Below are 19789 nucleotides of genomic sequence, written 5' to 3' on the forward strand. Positions count from 1 at the left end.
TGTTTACTCTGAATATTTGTGATGAGATTTCTGGGCAGTGGGGTGAGCGCTATCTGCCATTGTCTATTACCAGGGCTTTTTTTCTGGGAAAAGAGGTGGTGGAATTCAGTGGGTTGCCCTTGGAGAAAATGGTCACATGGCTGGTGGCAACCTCAACTCCCTTCTGTCTGGAGATCTGGGGGCGGGGCCACCAGCCATGTGACCATTTTCAAGAGATTCCGGAACTCCGTCCCACCGCGTTCCAGCTGAAAAAAAGCCCTGTCTATTACTGTTGGCTTTTAAAAAAAAGAACAGCCTTTTTTGTATAGTGGTTAGAGCGTTGGATTAGGATCTCAGAGACTTAAATTCAAATTACCACTCTGCCATGCAAGCTTGCTGGGTGATCTCGGGCCAGTCACACTCCATCTGCTTAACCTGTCTCCTAGGTTGTTGAGATGAAATGTAGGAGAGGGGAACAAGGTAAGCTGTTCTGTGTCCCCGCTGGGGAGAAAGACTGGGTATTAATGAAGTCATTAATAAGTAATGAATGCGTACGCTCTCGAACAACTGAGATCTTGGGCTTGAAGTTCTTTTAAAAATTACTGTTTCACCATCTCTTAAAAAAAAATAATAATTGGCTTGCTGGGTCATCTGGCCCCACAACAATGCTATTAGCTGGATACCCCAGGAAGTTCACAAGTAGGGCGATGTGTAGATAGAGTTCCCTCTTGCATTTTGTGTATACTATTTTTGGGTCAAGATTGACCCCCCCCCCAAGAGATTTATAGCCATAAGTTGTTTGGGATAGATAGTGGTATGTATGATCGTTTTCTCCCAGCCCCTGACAATTGATGATTCAGTGCAGGTTTCAGGTTCTTCCCTCTGGAGGGAGAGGATGAACGGAGCTGCAGGTGAACTCAAGTTTTGGCCATCAAAAGCAGTTCTTCTGGAGACGCTCTTGGCCCCTGGCAGCTCTTGATATGGCCTAGATTCTAGGCCCCCCTCTCTGTGGGCGATAGAAGATAGAAGGAGGAGGACAACAAGTAGCCAGTTGTGGGTTAAATGTGGGTCTGTCAATGGCTATTAGCTACTATAGTTATCTCCTTCCTGAATTTGTCTTCAGTTGTCTATTTAAAGCTATCTAAGCTATAAGCCAGCCCTACAGCTGTGGAGGATGAAAGGAGAACCAGCTAAATCAATGTATACACCCCTCACTGTATGAGTTTGTTTATTGATGTATGCATTTACTTGATATTGTTGATGTTGATTACATTGTAAATTACACATACTGTGTTGTATAAATTGAGCCATTGACTTGATTTTGCTGGTTCCCTTGCTGGTTTCGGCTCCTTTCGTCCTCCTTGGTTCAGGGACCGCCTCTTTTGGGTTGTTTTTGAGCCCTACAGCTGTGGCAGTGAGATCCCTAAATTAATTATTCTCAGGGCTTTTTTTCTGGGAAAAGAGGTGGTGGAACTCAGTGGGTTGCCCTCGGAGGAAATGGTCACATGGCTGGTGGCCCCGCCCCCTGATCTCCAGACAGAGGGGAGTTTAGATTGCCCTCCGCGCCGCAGGAGCGGCGCGTAGGGCAATCTAAGCTCCCCTCTGTCTGGAGATCAGGGGGCGGGGCCACCAGCCATGTGACCATTTTCAAGTGGTTCCGGAACTCCGTTCCCCCGCGTTCCCCCTGAAAAAAAGCCCTGATTATTCTAATAACCGTTATAAAATCTGTATCCTACGAACTTGAATAATGTAGTCAAAAGCTACTATGCTACAAGGTTTTTTTTAGACATTATAGCCACATATACCGGGAATTCATCAACCGCGAGTAATGGGAGCACAGCACAAGCTACCTGCAGTTCTTCCAATATATGTACTCACTGTGTTGTGTGAACATATGTGTATTTACCTTGCATGGTATACATGAATGAGAACTCTGAAAAATGCTGTGATAAGTTCATGCATATTGGAGCTATATGCACATGGTGAATTCACACGTTGCCCCTGTTCATACAGCATGGCAACCACACACATCAGGAGGATCTTGGGTGGCAATGCTCCTGGTGTGTGTTATTGCAGCATCTTAAAAGCCCTGCTATTGCTCAGCCATGCATACTTTTCTGCAATGTTTCCATTTCGGGAATCTTTAAAAGTTGGCTCCGATAGGCGCATATGTACTTTGCCTACTCATTTTCATGTGCTTTATTCTCATTTCTTCAAGGTAACCGGCATGTATGAGAGCTGGGTTTCCAAGCTAGTGAAGGCGCTGTATAAAAGGGAGCCGGATTCTAACGTCATTGTTGTTGACTGGCTAGTTCGAGCAAGCCAACATTATACAATATCGGCTAGTAACACAGAACTGGTGGGGAAGGATGTTGCCAAGTTTGTTGACTGGATGGAGGTAAGCATCATGAAGAAACAATGTGCAGTTCACAGTTAAGAGTCATAGAAGTACTTATAGGAGTATACATAAAGCTGTTGGATGGAACATGCATGTTAGAAAATCGGCAGAATTACATGCTGCTGCTCTCGCTGAACTCTGCCACTTTATTACACATGCGCTCTCTTGATGAGATATTCACATCCTGTAGTGGTTGGAACAGACTTTTTTCTAAAAGATCTGGTTCATGCTTCATCGTGTGAGCATGCTCCTTGATCCAATTCTGCTGCAAGATGCTCAGGTGACATTTGTGGCCAGAATTGCTTTTCACTAGCTGCCTGTGAGTATGCTAGATGTACTCTGTCCCAGTGGATGATAACCTTGTAACTATCATCTATGCCTTGGTAATTCCAGGCTAAGTTATTGCAATGGAATTACCATTTCTGTTTCACTATGGAAAAACACTTGCGTACTGTCCAGGCCGGACTACTGTAATAAGTGGGGCTGCCCATCAAAAGTACTCAGAAACTCCAACTGATTAAGAACACAGTGGCCAGATTATTAAATTGTACCCACCATGTAGATCCTATATTGCCTGTGTTGACAAATCTCCAGGCGCAATTCAAAGTCCTATAAAGCCCTAAAGGTTCTGGGACTGTGGTATTTGAATGACTGTCTTATCCTATAATGAGCTTGGACACATGGGATCTCCCTGAAATGAAGGTCCATCTGTCCTCCTTTCTCATCTCCTTTAGAAGAAAGGTTAGGGCCATTTCAAATAGGAGAACCTTTGCAGGACAGAAAGGTTGCTGTTTGTATTTTCTTCTGGCTGCTGCTGGCTTCTGTTTAGGTACATTTTCCCCTGTTGCTTACAGTCTTGTGTATTTTTTAAAAATCTATTTATACCATGTTGATACCTGTTTTTTAAAAAATGCTGACAGCTTCCTTAAGCACATCGTTAAGGCAGATCAGGGCTGTTTTAGATTTTAAAAAATCATTGCGAAGTAAGGTTGTCAACTGGCCAGGGGTGGGGTGATGGAATGTTGGCCCTTTAATAGAGTTTCATTGTGCAGAAATGGACATGGGAATTTTCATGGCACCACCTGGTATTTGATGCTGATCAAACTGATATTAAAGGTACCAGTTTAGAAATTGGCAGCCCCTTTTAGAAGTATATCTCACTGACTTCAAAGGCTTTTACTCTTAACAACTGTATTAATGGCAGTTTCTCTTAAAGATGAAGATCCAGAGGAGTTAACCGTGTTAGGCTGTAGTAGCAAAATAGTAAAGAGTCCTGTAATGATTCCAAGTAAATGTGTGCATGTGTCTTGAAATGCTTGGTGTGAGATAGGTGAAGAGTGGGGGGGGGGGGGGTGAAAGAGAGGGATGAGTGAGTGATATGATTGGTTGATGACTGAGAGGGTGGGTGGAGTGAATGCAGTTGGAGACTGAGAGAGAGAACAAAGTTTGGGTCAGAAGAAAGCAGGCTAGCTGTGTGCTGCCTGAATATGTTGGAGTGTTTATGAGAGAAATATAACCTGTGTGGAACCTGAACTGAGCATGTTTGTGAAAGGACACTCAGTCAGGGAAAGAGAGGCCAGCTGTGTGAATGAGAGTAAATGAAGTAACTTTAAGAACCAAGAACTACTTTTATGAAACCAATACGCTTCTTGAAAAATAAACATTTATTTTGTTTTGTTATATCCCAGTGTAGCTGTCATTGCTATATCCCATTCATATCCTCAGGGCCACATAGAACCACGAAGGAGCCTGACGCTTAAACATGTTACCAAAGGGGAAATTTGAATACAATATTTTGGAATAATATATTCCTGGTGGCAGCAAACTACCCAGAGGGTGTAAGGGAAAGATGAAAAGAAAAATCTACCCCAAAGAAAGTACAGGTCATAACAAGTCCATTAGCACCTTTAAGACTAACCAACTTTATTGTAGCATAAGCTTTCGAGAACCACAGCTCTCTTCGTCAGATGCATCTGACAAAGAGAGCTGTGGTTCTCGAAAGCTTCTGCTACAATAAAGTTGGTTAGTCTTAAAGGTGCTAATAGACTGTTTACTATCTTAAAGATGTGTTTCTGTGATGTGTATGTATGCATGTATATAAGCTGAGTGGGTGGCATGTTCTCTTGTTTGATCTGATTTAACAGAAAAACCATTGTAAATTAAGATTTTGCTGTTTTATGGGAAGCAAAACTGAAACTGCTTGTTGAGATTAAAATCAATGAAAAATGCTCACTTACAGGAGCAGTTCGGCTACTCCCTGAACAACGTCCACTTGCTGGGATACAGCCTCGGTGCCCACGCTGCTGGTATTGCTGGAAAACTGACCAATAGGAAGATCAGCAGAATTACTGGTAAACAAATCCTGATTCCATTGGGATGGTGGGATAGGAGAAGATGGCACGCAGATTCTGTGGGCCAAGCTACAAGTGATGAGTGACACTGGAACGGCAAGTGAACAGACTCGCATGTATTCCTCCCTGTTTACTTGCGCTCCACGAGCGTAAGTGGAGCACAAGTGAACAGGGAGGAATACATGCGAGTCTGTTCACTTGCCGTTCCAGTGTCATTCGTCACTTGTAGCTTGGCCCTATGTTGCATTCCCCCCCCCCCATGAGCATTTAGTATGGGACTATATGGGCAATTGTGTTGCCCATATAAATGATAGAAGTGGTAATGTGTGTGTGTGTCAGCTTGTGCCCTTATTGTTCATGATGCTGTGCCAAGCATTGTGTTTTGAAGATCTTCACATTTTAAAAAAAATCCTGAAATCTTTGCTGTGAGTAATCTTGTTTCCACTGTGGTTTGAGGATTGCAGTCCTTGTAAAATTAGACTCTGATACACAGAATAAGCAACAATAGAGGCAAAAGGCACTTTGCATGGCAATTCTGAATTTTTTTCAAATGGGTACTTGTCGTTTAGAAACTTAATGATATCTTGGGAACAAGTGGCCTTCAGAAAACTATTATGTAGGGCATGTACAAATGCTAGAAATTGAATCTTTTATAACTCTTAAGAGCTACTTGACATTTGCGAAAAAGATTAAAGATTTTTAAAGCCTTTATGAGTTATTTTGGTTACTTGCATGTGGGCTGTTTTTTTTTGTTCTAGTGATTATGTATTCCCCCACTATTTTTGTTTTTGTAACATCTTTAAGTTTGTTTGAGAAACTTTAATTTTTGATGTTTTGAGCTATTTGTTTTTCATTTGGCTGAATACAGAGAAATCTCTAAGCCACTGCTTCAGTGAATTTTTCATGCAAGTATACCTTTGATAAACCTGTCACAGTAACTCCCAGTTCTCCTCGCCTACCAGTTCTTGTAACCAAAGTAGTTTAATGTTCTGTAGATATCCATGTGAGTGGAGAACGTGATATAAAGTAAGGTTGAGAAGTAAGGTGGTCCACTGGCCAGGGGGAAGTTTGCCACTGACTTTAATGGAGTGTAGATTGTGTCTTTAATAACCAGTTGTGATTATTGACAGCCCAGTTATTGTCAAGGCCTAGCCATCAGGAAGGAACGCCTCTCTTAAAGATGCCAGCCTCCATTTGGGGCCTGGAGTTCTAGAATTACAACTGATCTCACCCAGCCTACAGAGATCAGTTTCCCTTGAAGGGCAGATTCTGTGGCTGTCTCCAGGCCCAACCCCACAAATCTCCAGGAATTTATCTACCTGGAGTTGGCAACCCTACATCTCACCTGTTTTAAAGTCACTACAATGGCAGCCAGTCTGTTTCTGAATGCAGTTGTAGGTGCTGGTTGTGACTCAGGTTCCCTGAGAAGGGCACCATCCTTAGACTTTCATTAACTAAAGCTTTTAATGGGGTGGGAGCTTTGGGAAGGTTATCGTACTTCGTGTGTTTTTAAATTTGGAACATTAAACTACCTTGAGACACAAAGGAAAAGTGTGGTATAAATATTTTAATAATCAATCGAATAATATGCGGAATTAGCTTCTAGACAATGGCCATTTTCACACGTCTTGCCAGCCGCGCAAAACTCCCAGAACGATGGTGTCTTCCTGGCGTGATTTTCCATCACAAACTGGAGTCATGACAGGAAATCGCACCAGGAAGTCACCGTTGTTCTGGGAGTTTTGCACGATTTTGCACAGCCAGTAAGGCGCGTGAAAACAGCCAATGGCAACATAGTTTTGTTTTCTGTGCCCATCTTCCCTTGAAGGTTTAGATCCTGCTGGGCCTAACTTTGAGTACGCCAATGAAACCAGACGCCTTTCCCCAGATGATGCCATCTTTGTAGATGTCTTGCACACTTACACCAGGGGGTCCCCGGACCGCAGCATCGGCATACAGAAACCTGTGGGGCACATTGACATCTACCCTAATGGTGGCAGCTTCCAACCAGGTTGTAATCTAGGAGAGACGCTGCTTTTGATTGCGGAAAAAGGGTTTCAAGGGTTTCAAGGTAATTTTTGTTCTCTGAATGGCATAAATGTAATTGAAATCTAATGGCCTCTTCAGTTTTATAAATCGCATGTGGTTTACTGAAAATTATCTCTCTGTTTTAGACCCTTTACAAAAGCATTTTTCTTTTCTGTGTAGCTGACTTCTTTTCACACTGATTTCAAGCAGGGCTGAATTTTTTTAGTGTCGCAGCTAATTCACAGCCTATTGGAAAGAACACTGAATTAAACAACTACTGTGTTATTCACTGTCATTGCCTTCACTTGCCCTTTCTCTCAGTTGCCCTCCATGAAGTCATATAGCTGTTCCTATCTTTGAATAGAGGTGCATCTGGACAGTGTTTCCAGTGCTGCTGGAATGGGTAGTTCCAGCGTGTCAGCTGCAAATGAGGACTTGCCATATTTGGCAACTAGGAGATAGATAGCAGTGAGGCAGGACACGTCATCTTGTCCCGCTTATGTATCCTAAAACAAATGCGCAATTTTATTATGTAGGATTTTTTAAATTGACAATTGGCTGTGTCGTAGAATATGGTACAACCTAACATATACTATATATAAGTTGACCATTAACTTTGACATTTATGGCTGTTACAGTTCATGCATTTTTCTTTTGGAGTCGGTACCGCCTGCATCTCTACCTGTATCCTTATTCTCAGTTGCCCCCTGTGATGTTATCTAGCCAGTTGTGACAACATCCCTGTTTCCTGTGCATTCAGGCGGGATGACACATCTGACACCGAAGCACTCAACAAGCCAGGGGGAAACAGTGGGATGGATGCACCTGCTGCACTCAGCATACTTTGAAGACTTCCTCCAGCCTAAGAAGCCTTCCTTCAGCTTCACTTTTCCGTAAGGCTCCTGAGGCTGGAAGAAGGCTTGGTTGGACAACGACCCTATTCAAGGTGTTTTTTAGGCAAAAATTGCATAGTTTTGGTCTGAAAACTGAAGTGGCTGAACAACCTTTCTTTAAATACAGTGCCAGTATTGAACTGCACCCATATAATGGGATGCCTAACCTACAGGGGTATGTGTGTCCGTGACGCCTACTGTTTCTTCTTCTTTAAAGAGGCTGACCAGTTGGTCAAATGCTCTCATGAACGCTCCATCCACCTCTTCATCGATTCCCTCCTGTATGAAGAAAAACCGATTATGGCTTACCGCTGCAAGTCTAAAGAAGCATTTGAAATGGGGCTCTGCTTAAGCTGTAGGAAGAACCGTTGTAACAATCTGGGCTACAAAGTCAATAAAGTGAGAACCAAGAGGTCCACCAAAATGTACCTGAAGACGCGGGCCAAGGCACCTTATAAAGGTAAAGATGGCTGGGTTGCAAAAATGGCAGCTGGAGATGTATTCAAAACATCAGCAAAAATCTCTTTTTTTTTTTTTTTTTTAATAACATGGGATACAAAGTTGGCTTTGGGGGCAAACGAGCAGGAAACTCTTGCACCAGCACTAGTAAAACCAATGGATGTTTAACAAAAGCAGGGACATATTTTTGCAAGGATCTCATTCCTATTCAGGAGGCCTTCCAGCTGAATTGTGCCCTTCCCACCAACTTTTTGTATCTGTTAGGGTTGCCAGCCTCCAGGTGGAGCCTGGAGTTTTACCTGCTCTTCAGACTACAGAGAGAAAATGGCGGCAGAGGGCAGACTCTTTGGCACCTGTGTTGAGCCATTTACCCTCCCCAAGCTCCACTCTTCCCTGGCACTGCCCCTACATCTCTGGGAAGTTCCCAAGCTGACCTTGGCAACCCTAGTTTCAAAAGGTAATTAGAGAGGCAGTTTAGGTGATGTATGCCTAAGAGATAAATTTTTACTTAAAACAAAAATTCTTAGCATTAGCAGAAGAGGAAATACAATAATGTGCTCTCGCATCACAATCAGTGTGGTATACCTCTGAGAGCTGGAGGAGGATGCTCAACAAGCACCCATTATGGCTCAATTAAGAAAAAGAGAAGTGCCCATAGAGGTATCCAGAATCCGGTCCAGTGTATCCCCCACGCTAATATAAAGTCGGCCGTGCTGAAATTTTGTTCCTGTGCATGGTAGTCTGATTTTTAAATTTAATTTACTTATTTAAAACATTTATATGCCACCTTTCCGCCCCAAATAGGATCCTGCATATGCAGGAAGAAAAGCAGGGTATAAATATCTAAATAAATGAAAATATTGTTAAACAGGTCAGAGTAAAAATTGTTTATTTAGAATTTATTTAGAAAATGCATATGCTGCCTCTCCCGAGAGCCTGCTTGAATTCTAGGATTGGAGTAAAAATATTTGAACTTTGCCATCTTGCGTTAAATCATACAATGGATTTGTCGCTATTGAGTAATACTTTAAAACTGATTTTTTGTGCAGAATTATTACTCTGCTTGAGTAAGGCAGCATATGAGGACAGACATTTAAAAGGCTCAGGGCCAAGCTACAAGTGATGCCTTACACAGGTTGGACACTTGTCAGCTTCCCTCAAGTTTTGATGGGAAATGTAGGCATCCTGGTCTTGGAGCTGTAATGGAGAGCCAAGCTGTAAGACCAGGACGCCTACATTTCCCATCAAAACTTGAGGGAAGCTGACAAGTGTCCAACCTGTGTCAGGCGTCACTTGTAGCTTGGCTCTCAGTCTCTTAAACTGAGAGGAGGGGAGCCTATTTTGTAAGCAGTCCTCAGACCACCAAAATTAGAATGAGGACAGACTTTTAATTTGATCTCTGTGAGAGCATTGTCAATAACTGTCTGTCTCTCTGTGTGTGGCTCTTCCCTCTGTCTTTTTCTGTGCCTAGTCTTTCATTACCAAGTGAAGATCCATTTTTTTGCTAAGAAAAACATGACGGAGACAAACCAGCCCTTCCTTATCTCTCTCTTTGGCACTGAGGAGGAAAGCAAGGACATTCCAGTCACATTGTGAGTATCAGCGTAAGCAAATATTTCTGTATGATTCAGCAGGAAAATTTTATTGTCTGGAACCAAGGAGGAACAAGTCCAATTTAAACTTTTTAAAAAATCAGTAAGATTTTAGCATTTCCCTCATAAGTTGTGGTTTGTCCTAGTCAGAAATTGTCTTGAGTTCAGAGTACAGCTTGCTTACTTTCAGATTGAAAATTGGGCATGACATACGAGAATGTAAGTTGCTGTTTTTCTTGGAGAGAAATGGCCTTTGGGAATTGAATTAGAACATCACTTCTGGGTGCTTCATCTAAGAAGATGGCAGTTTGAGTGCCTGCTCAGCCTCTTAAACTGAGAGCCAAACTACAAGTGACGCCTGACACAGGTTGGACTCTTGTCAGCTTCCCTCAAGTTTTGGCGGGAAATGTAGGCAGCTTGGCGGAATGTTGGACAAGTGACAGTTGAAAAGTCCATTGGACAGCAGTCGGAGAGCCAAGCTGCAAGAACAGGACGCCTACATTTCCCATCAAAACTTGAGGGAAGCTGACAAGTGTCCAACCTGTGTCAGGCGTCACTTGTAGCTTGGCTCTGAGAGGAGGGGAGCCTATTTTGTAAGCTCTTCAGACCACCAAAATAAGAATGTGAAAGCTGCACACTTCTTTTCTGTTTTGGGGGGAGGGATGAATTAAGTTTATGAAGTCATTGTGTGACGCTTTCAGAATGGAAACACACCACCGTTAGTTTGGACTTTCTATTGCTGTGTTCCAAATTGTCCACAAAGCTCTCCATTTTGAGAAATTTAGCTGCCCCAACATCCATTTGAGATTTTTTAAAAAGCTAGTCATCAGAGACTTCAAAGTGCATCTGAGTTTTTAGTCTCCTGTATAATCCAGAATTAGAAGCATCTAAGTAGGGCCCCATAAGGACTGGTGAGGGGGAAATGGAATCTCATTTTCCACTCATCTCATTTCCATTCCACACCTTTTCTGTCCCTATCTACCACATCCGCTCACCCTTTTCCTGCTCTCCTTCACACCCACCTTTGTTCCCCTGTCTTCACCTTCCCCTCCGGGCAACCTCTCCCCTATGGCCCAGCTGCGTGGGGGTCAACTGAACCAGACACCTACAAAGACTTGCAGGGGGTACCTCCTTCTCCACAGTATTTTCTCTTTCCCTCTTGGTAGCCTCCATAGGCTCACCTTTCCCTATGCACTTCTCTTCTTCAAACCCACTAAACAACTTAACATTTTATCTATACCCCATTTTCATCTGTACTTAGTAACTGACTTCATTTGTGCCCTGCCTCTCTCCCCAGTGGGGAGCTTACATCAAAGCAACTTACATCAAAGCTGCCTAGGGAGGTGGTGAGCTCCCCCTCACTGGCAGTTTTCAAGAAGAGGCTGGATGAATACTTGTCAGAGATGCTTTAGGCTGATCCTGCACTGGGCAGGGGGTTGGACTAGATGGTCTGTATGGCCCCTTCCAACTCTATGATTCTATGATACATCATTCTCCTTGCCTCCATATTATCTTCACAACAACCCTGAGAGGTAGGCTAGGCTGAGAGCGTAGGACTGAATCAAAATCATGCAGTAAGCTTCCGCAGCAGAGTGGTGATTTGAACCTCAGTCTCTTGGATCCTACTCTGAAACTCAAACCATGGCATTACGCTGGCTTTTATTGGTGGAAAGCGGGGAGGGCTGCTGTTGAACAGTAGCCTGAGTGAGTCATGCAAGTCATGTGAAATTAAGTCATCTGGTGATTGCTTCTGGGCCTGGGCCCACAAAGGGCAAAACAGCCCTGGAAAGGACTCTGCCCCCTCCCCTTACCTTTTGCTGACAGAAACCAAGCCTGAAATACTGGCTGAATTGTTATGGTTGCCTAGCAATAGCCACTGAAGGTTTCTGGTTAAAGCTACAGGCTCTCCTTTTATCATTTTTGGAGGTTAAATCCCCCCCCCTTTTGTAGTTTTCAGATTTTTCTGCAAACCTGTGTTCATGGCTCCAATCTCTGGATTTAAGTATTCTCAGATCTTTGCCACTTGGCTATTAAGATGATGATGAGATGATGAGACCTAAGGTGCTTATTGTTCTCTGGAATTCTAGCTTTGCTGGGAGTTCTGCAGAGTTCTTCTGCTAGCCATTCTCCTACTCCCAACACTTCATCATACAGACTCCCTCCATGTAGAAAACAAACACGCCACAGAAGAAATAAAATGTATTCCCCTTGAAATGTTTTCATTGTGCCTTGCTGGGTGACTCCTACAAAGATTTATGTAGAGGCTTTGTTAAGACATAATGCAAAATCATGGTTTTTCTGTCATTATGATAAGTTTGTAAAACCGGGGTTCAGTTCAGTTCATAGGCAGGCATTTAAATCCGGCTTTAACTTCAAAATCGGCAGGTTTTGCTGACTTTCTTCTTCCCCCACAAAGCTCCCAGCTGGTATCCCAGCTTACTTTGCAGCAAAGACAGAGCTGGGGAACAAACCAAGATATTGAGACCAGGGTTATTACGACTACGGCTCAAATTGTACTTTGTTTAATGGTTTGTGTGATCAGCTCAATGCAGGCAACTATGGTAAGGTAGGATATATCATACCAGGATCTGAAACTGATTTTAAAGTTGATTTTTTGACTGGTTAAGACAGTAAGTCTTAACTAAGATATTCATTCGACATACAGACTTAGCTCTGTCTGGCTAGGATACCAGCTGGGTCCCTGAGGGGAGATAAGGCAGAAATTAAAGATGATCATTTACAAGCCAAATTCTGATCTCATGAACTAACCCTGGCTATGTCTTATATTTGAACAAAGGTACAGAGTAGAATTGGTACTTGTTGCTTCTCCTAAACATGTTTGGGAAGATGCACCCATATTCTTTCATGCCTTAGTCTTTTCATATTCCTTGACAAACAGGCAATATCCAGTAATATGCTAAAGATGGTAATGGAACTTTTGTATGATTTCAAAGAAGCAGTGTGTAAGTATTAATTCTATTTGTGTTTACAGGCCGGAGATCTCCACAAACAAAACCTTTTCCTTTCTGGTATACACTGCGGTGGATATTGGAGACCTACTCATTGTCACAATGAAATGGGAAAAAGAGTCTATTTTTAACCTGAAATATTGGTGGAACACCCCTGAATTTTCTATCCAGAGGATCAGAGTCAAGTCTGGAGAAACTCAGAAAAAGTAAGGAATCTTGATTTTTCTGCAGAGGGTAAAATATATATATATTGGATTTTGCCATTTGACTTTCCAGGACTTTTACACTTTTTTACATTGTTTATTTTGTAGTAACATTGATTTTACTTTGAGGTAATTGCCATTGTGCAAGGGGCATGCAGCATTTTCCTCACAGATGGCGCCACCTGATGAATTAACGCACGCACATGTCATCTTCATGTAAAGAATCGCACAGAGCTGTATGGGGAAAGGCCTCAAAGAGGCATTGCCTGCCAGAATAGCCAGTGCTTGTCTAGATGTGCCACTGCCCTGATTCCATATCTGTTTATTTAATTTAGAATCTTCTGACTAGTCAAAGTCCATAATAATTATAATATTTGATTTATATACCACCCTTCAGGACAACTTAACGCCCGGAGAGGTTTTACAAAGTATGTTGTTATTATCCCCACAACAATCACCCTGTGAGGTGGGTGGAGCTGAGAGAGCTCTGAGAGAGCTGTGACTGACCCAAGGTCACCCAGTGGAGAAGTGGGGAATCAAACCCCATTTTCCAGGTTAGAGTCCTGCTACTCTTAACCACTGCACCAAACTGGCTCTCAATGACACAGTATACAGCCATACACTGTTCTTAGAAAAAAACCCTGCTTCTAGAGTACCAAGAAGAAGTTCGGTGCTTGGCACAGCAAAGAAGGTGCAGATACAAACTCACGAGTTCCTTTCTGTACAAGATTTCTTTTCAAGGCTGTATGATGCGAAGAAATTTCCTGTCACAGCAGCTGCGGGATGGGGAAAAGTTTATATTCTAGTTTTCTTTTCCAGTCAAGGAAGCTGTTAAAAAGGACAGGATTCTCTGTCAGGAAAGGAATTGACTGTCCTCATTGTTGTAAAAGAGAGACAGTTTACACAGTTAGTAGAATCAAACACCAATGATTTTCTTTGTTTGTACCACTTCAGGCTTGAGGGAGGGGAGGGGGGGCAGAAGGTCATGTTTGGACATTTTCCAACATGAGATCTCTGCATGTGGAAAGCAAGCATGTGTGAGAGAAGGCTCCACCTGGTCTTCTCAGAGATGCTGGGTTTTTTTTTAATGTGCCAGGGTTTTTTCCTCTGTTAGGGAATCCTTCAACCAGGCAAGCACCCCCCCTCAGCTTCAAGTAGTAGTGCACTAAAGCAATTTTTTACTATTGCATTCAGTTAATTATGTAAATGGAAGAATATGCAAATGGCCTTTTTTGAGACTGCTGGCCGGACTTAAAACTCTGCTTAAACAAGGGCATTAGTTTAAATTGGATACAATAATCTGGGCAGTATACCTTGGGTAACATCAATAATTTAGAAATTGCTGGCTGTGTGCAGATTTCTAACAAAATGTTGTTGACTCTTTTGAGTGTACTCCTGCTTTAGGAGGGCTGAATTTTGGAGGGTCACTCTAAACGTTCCTTCCTTCACAAGTTTTCTATGAAGCCAACCTGGGCTTGTGCAGACACACAACAGCTTTGAAGAATGGCTTGCATTAAAAAAGGAGAGGCCAAATGAACTTGGACAGGAGAAGGAGAATGCCTGCCGTTCTCCCAAGCTTCCACCCCGCCCCACCTGTGCTAAAACAGTGAGGGGGGGACAGTTTAGAGTGACCCTGCCAGGAAACAGCTGCAGAGGGGGCTTCTTTCAGGCTGCGTGCAAATCTGCATCCAAGCTCTTTTGATAGGGTGGCAGCAGTGGGAAGGTGAGCTATTTGCTTCTCATCTCTTGCCCCCAGTAGTCTAGGTAGAGAATGCCCCCACAGTGTAACAAAGCCCAGGCTTTGTGGATTTTGCAAGTCTGTTAGGAAACACAGCTAGTGTGATTGATGCAAAGTGAGATGGGAGGTTAGCCGTTTGTTCTTCACCCATTTCCCCCACCCACATAACACAGCACTGCCCAATAACCTTGCAAATCTCAGGCTAAAAGCCACAAGCCTGAGTTTTGCAGGACTACGAGGTGGTTTCTTTTGGTGAAGGTGCCGGGAAGTAAGTAGCTTGCTCCCACCCATCCACCTCCAGCAATGCTTGGGGGAAGTTTTCCCTCCAACTGTTAGCCACTAGATTGAACGACAGCAAGGACCAAGCTGCATCTTTCTAATTTAGCCTGTGAACGGGCAGATCAGGTCAGACCTTATTTTGCCTGTATTTTAGGTTTCATCTCTTATGGGAGCAGGTGAAGGCAGAAGGTGACATTTTTTCTGCATATCTTGGAATGTCCTGTATATACACTTGTATTTGGAAGGCCACACAGTCTCCAACCACTTCATTATTGCAGGGAATGGTGTAACATTTTTTAGAAAATATGGCCCAGAGTAACTTTAGATGTCACCAAATAATTGAGGCTGTAAGAAAATGTTCTGGAGTTATTGAAACTGCCCTGTGAACAATTTTATTAAATTTCAACGCTTTAATTTCTTTCCATTTTAATAGATCTTTATTGCATTTATATTTCCTGGAGCCTTGAATAATTTTTTTGTTAGTTTGATCAGAGAGAGCTTTTGCCACTGGGTTCCAGAGAAAATGGAGCAATGAAATAGGCAGAGGAATACATGTTACAGGACATACTTCTTTGGGTGAAATAGACTGCTTACTTCTGAATTATAAGGAACTCTTCTAGCAGAATTAAATGGCCAAGTCTAAAGATGTTCAACACAAAGTTAACACTTTATTTTTTTTAAAGAAATTTTTATTGGATTAGAATATATAATCATTCAATACAAACATTCCCCCTTTATATATATCTACTTCTAACCCCCTCCCTTTCCTCCCCCCTTTTGTTTGACTTCCAACAGTTTTCCAACCCTTTGTCTATCTTATTACTTACTTACTTAATACCTCATATAATCTATTAAGCATACACTTAAACTCTTTTCTAAGCTTATTGTCTTTTTATAACACAGAATTTCCTTTAACCCCTCCTTTACTAAATCTTATATTCTAAATAACACATTGCTAGCATATATTAATAATCTTTATATTATTAGTATAACATTTTATCCAAAGTTATGGACAAAGTTAACACTTTAGACAACTTGGACAAGTTTTGGTGTTAGGCTCCTGAATGAACTTACTAAAGCACACATCTGGTTTGTAAACACATTACGCAGTCGTTTGTTACAGCCTTGGTATAAGGAATCATTCTTAAAATGCCACTGGAAAAGCATTTTCAATGAGAGAGAAATCACTGCTTTTATGGTTGTGTTTTAACTGCTACTCCACCTCAGCTTAGCAGTAATGCTTTGTGTATTGTTTAGGTTGGTGTTCTGCTCCCGAGATGGAATCTCTTATCTCAGGAAAGGGCGAGGAGCTGCAGAATTCGTGAGATGCCTTGGGAAAAATGCAGCCAAAGAAAATTCATGGTAAGAGTTTTGTAGCTGCTGCATGCTATTGAACTGAGAAATGAGGGCCTAGCTACACAGTGCGCTGTTTGCTGGTTCAGGTTCTTACAGTTCCCTAAATTGCAGAGGCACAATGGATAACCCCTGGCTGGTAGGGTCAGCAGGAAGTGGCCCATCAAAAACACTTACTAGAGGGCAGGAGGAATAGGGGATTAGGAGAAACGCCCGCCGAGTGTCCAAGGTTATTACTAGCATGGATAATCTGTGGCATGCACAGCCTGCAGGAGAGGGCACTTAACATTTGCAGGTGGCTATGGGGGTGGAGGGAGAGCAAATTCTTAGTAATCGTTATGAAAACACTGCGCCCCACCTTGACTACTGCTGTGCCCCAGCAACCAGTTGAGAACCACAACTCTAGACCATCTTTTTAAACTCCTTTTCTCCCTCTGAGTTCCAAGACCAAAAGATGCCTTCCTTGCAGGGGACACCTACTGTAAGTGGGAGTGCAGGATCGTATCGGTCGGCGTGGGAATGGTTGAGGATCCCTTCCTTCTGATCATCCCCTGTAAATGCTCTTCCCATGTCTCTGCATTTACATTAACCAACACACACACATTTGCTAGTATAACACGTTGTTGTGCCCTAAGGCTTTCAGTACTTTGTGTTCTGCCTGTACAGCTATGGAATTTGTGCAGTAGAATTGAAGCACGTGTATCAAGTCAGTTGGGAACGGAAGTCGTGGTCCCCAGAATGCTTTACTTCTCTTGCAGACATTGTGCTCACAAAGAATAACAAAGCAAGGGGAAATGATCCTTGCGGCAGTGCTGTCATACGTGCTCTGACAACAGAGCACTAGGAACAGATCTATAATACAAAATTGCACCAGGCTCACAGTTGCATTTTCCCCAAAGACTCTTGGGATCTGTAGTTTGTTGGAGACACTGAAAACTCTATAAATTGAAATATCCCTCTCACAGAATAGAGGTTCCTTGTAAATGGACACTCACATCATTCTAATATCTTGCACAAAGTACTGTTAGCTGCTGAGATTCTAAATGTGTTTGTTTTTTTTCTAGAGGGCCAGCCCAATCATGAAAGAAAAATCAGCGCTTGAGTTCTCTGAAGAAGAAAAAGCGAGTAAAGAAGATAGCTCTGTAGGGGTGGGAGACCTCAGCACGGTGGCTGTTAAACACAGAATGTATTGAGACATTTATCAGCACTCTGTGAGACTGTCAGCATTCTAAGTTACTTTTGTTCTTCAGCTCACAGCTCATGTGACTAGTTACTTCACAGAATCTACGTGGCAATATGCCTTCATCTGGATATCTCATTGAAAGTATTGCATCCCTTGTTCAAAAGTGCCTCTGACGTCTTCTTGATCCAGTACTGAAATTCATGCGGAAGAATTCTGCTCCTACATGTGGATTTTCTTATCTGGAACTAGTGGGTGGTTCTTTTTGCGCACACAAAGCCCCTCATTGCTTAAACAAGAAGCCTCTCCCAAACAAGGACAGATGTGGCAGTGGGAACTAATTTTGTTTCTAATGTTATCTTGTAATAAAAACGTCTTGGTTTTTATAAAGTGTTAAAAATCCATAGAATTTATTTAAAAATTACATATTTGGACACTTGTCTGGATCATGTTTAATTTGACTAGAGCTCTAAAACATTATCCCATCAGACAGTTCTGTTATCGGGGAACATCCTGTTCAGCTGATTGATGAGTGTTTAAATCCTTTGATGTCTGAAGTTCAATGGCTTCTGTGAAATCGATTAAGGGGATGGAGAAGCCCAACTATGTCATAATCGTGCTTCTGTACCATGAGGCTCTGGGCAAGAATCTAAAACAGGGCAGAATAAATGGAGAGAGTGAATGCGAGTGGACTTTGAAAGAGTCCAGGTTCAATTTCACTCAACACCCCCCATCACACGTATCTGTACTCTTTATATGGCAATAAATTATTCACTCATAGTTCATTTATATAAAAGCACATGCAATTACTGCAGTGTTTTATCAGTTAAAAGGAGCAAGGAACAGCAGTCTGTAAAGACTACAGAAACAGTATTACCATTACCAGTTTTAGTGGGAACTCATACAAACGACCACATAGTCTCTGGACTGCTATCACACTTACCTTCAGTATTACTTCCTTCACCTCCCAGCAGACAGCACTCCTGTTTGATGCTGGTATTCCTAATTTTGAGAATTCAATTCATATCTGTTGGTCAGCAATGAGAAAAATGTCAGAACCTGAAATCACATTGTTTGTAGTAATGCCAGTGTCAGTAGAATGTACATTTATTCAGAATACGTGGAAACATAATATCGTCGAATTAGAAAGTTATGAACACAAGCAAGAGGCTCAAAACTGGTCTTGCAAGAAAAAGTTCTTGTTGACATTCTGAAAATAATTCCCTAGTCTTCATTTAAAACAAAGAAGCAAACTTACAGTTGCTAACAAAGTCAATACAAGGTCTATACTTAAGCACTGGAAGGTATATTGTTGTGTGAAAGCATCCAGATTATAAGACAGGTATGCCGCTATTAATTTTTGATTATAATAGCCTATTTGATGAATTATTTAGTTAATTCGTTTTGAAGTCTGTCAACAGCTTTAGCAAAAAGTAGTCACAATTTATTTGATTGTGTAGGCATAGAAAAATACAACCTTTACAATAAGGGTACTGCAGTCAATAAATGGAAGGGGCACCCTTCAAGTGAAAGAAATGGACAGTAATTAAGGATCCTTAAAACATCTCCCTACTATGTTTTAGACAGGATAAATTTAAAGTTTGATAGCTATGCACTGAAAGAGAGAACTACAGTTTTTTTGTAAAATGTCTGACTTACTACCTGTTCCCTGAAGTTCTCATTTTAAAATAAGATGTGTTATAAAGTGTGTATTTTATTTACAGAATCAAATATAAACATCACCTGATAACCTAATAGTAATGGATTTTTTATATGTGAGAACAAATAGCAGGTTTTAAATATTACTATTTATTACTTGTAAAATACATTTATGTATATGTGTAAAGGGTAGTTTGTATATATTGCTGAAGTTATCAGTTATATGCATTTATACAGTTATGTGGCATAACTTTTGTAAATAGCTTTCAAAGTAAGAAATTATCAATGATTTATGAAATCTACGGCTATGGTATACTGTTTCCCCCCCTAAGACATTTCTCCATTTTATACTATTTTGAAATCTGCCAGTTTAATAAAACCAATAAGATAAAGAGGAGTAAGATCATTGTAATTATTTATTTGCACTAGAATGACAAATGGTATCAGAGAAAAATGCCGCATCTGTTAGACGAGTTGAATTTTCCCTGTCCGACACACAACATATCACCGTAAATACACCGTTTTAAACGGGATGATTTGGGCTGGCACCCAGTCACATGAATGAAATTTGGAGGAAATCTCTGCAAGTGACTGGTTGCTTACAGTGGGACAGTCAGTGGGAAAGCCTCTTCCCCTTTTCAAGGTGACTTCAAAATGGCTCCAAGTTAGCTGCCCCAGACAATCATTTCTCTTAACCGGTGGTGCATT

The 19789-nt window shown here is 41.8% G+C and overlaps 1 protein-coding gene across 1 annotated transcript in view; it reads left to right on the forward strand.

The window, feature by feature from the left end:
• Positions 1–19482, forward strand: part of LPL (lipoprotein lipase) — a 34662-nt gene extending 15180 nt beyond the window's left edge. Inside the window, exons 3-10 of the mRNA XM_054987617.1 lie at positions 2198–2377; positions 4617–4728; positions 6557–6799; positions 7867–8109; positions 9580–9700; positions 12693–12875; positions 16147–16251; positions 17307–19482. Of these exons, the coding sequence (XP_054843592.1) occupies positions 2198–2377; positions 4617–4728; positions 6557–6799; positions 7867–8109; positions 9580–9700; positions 12693–12875; positions 16147–16251; position 17307 (1188 nt within the window). The 3' untranslated portion in view covers positions 17308–19482. The remainder of the gene's footprint in view (positions 1–2197; positions 2378–4616; positions 4729–6556; positions 6800–7866; positions 8110–9579; positions 9701–12692; positions 12876–16146; positions 16252–17306) is intronic.
• Positions 19483–19789: the final 307 nt, after the last annotated feature.

Source organism: Eublepharis macularius, chromosome 8, assembly GCF_028583425.1.
Source record: "Eublepharis macularius isolate TG4126 chromosome 8, MPM_Emac_v1.0, whole genome shotgun sequence".
NCBI lineage: Eukaryota > Metazoa > Chordata > Lepidosauria > Squamata > Eublepharidae > Eublepharis > Eublepharis macularius.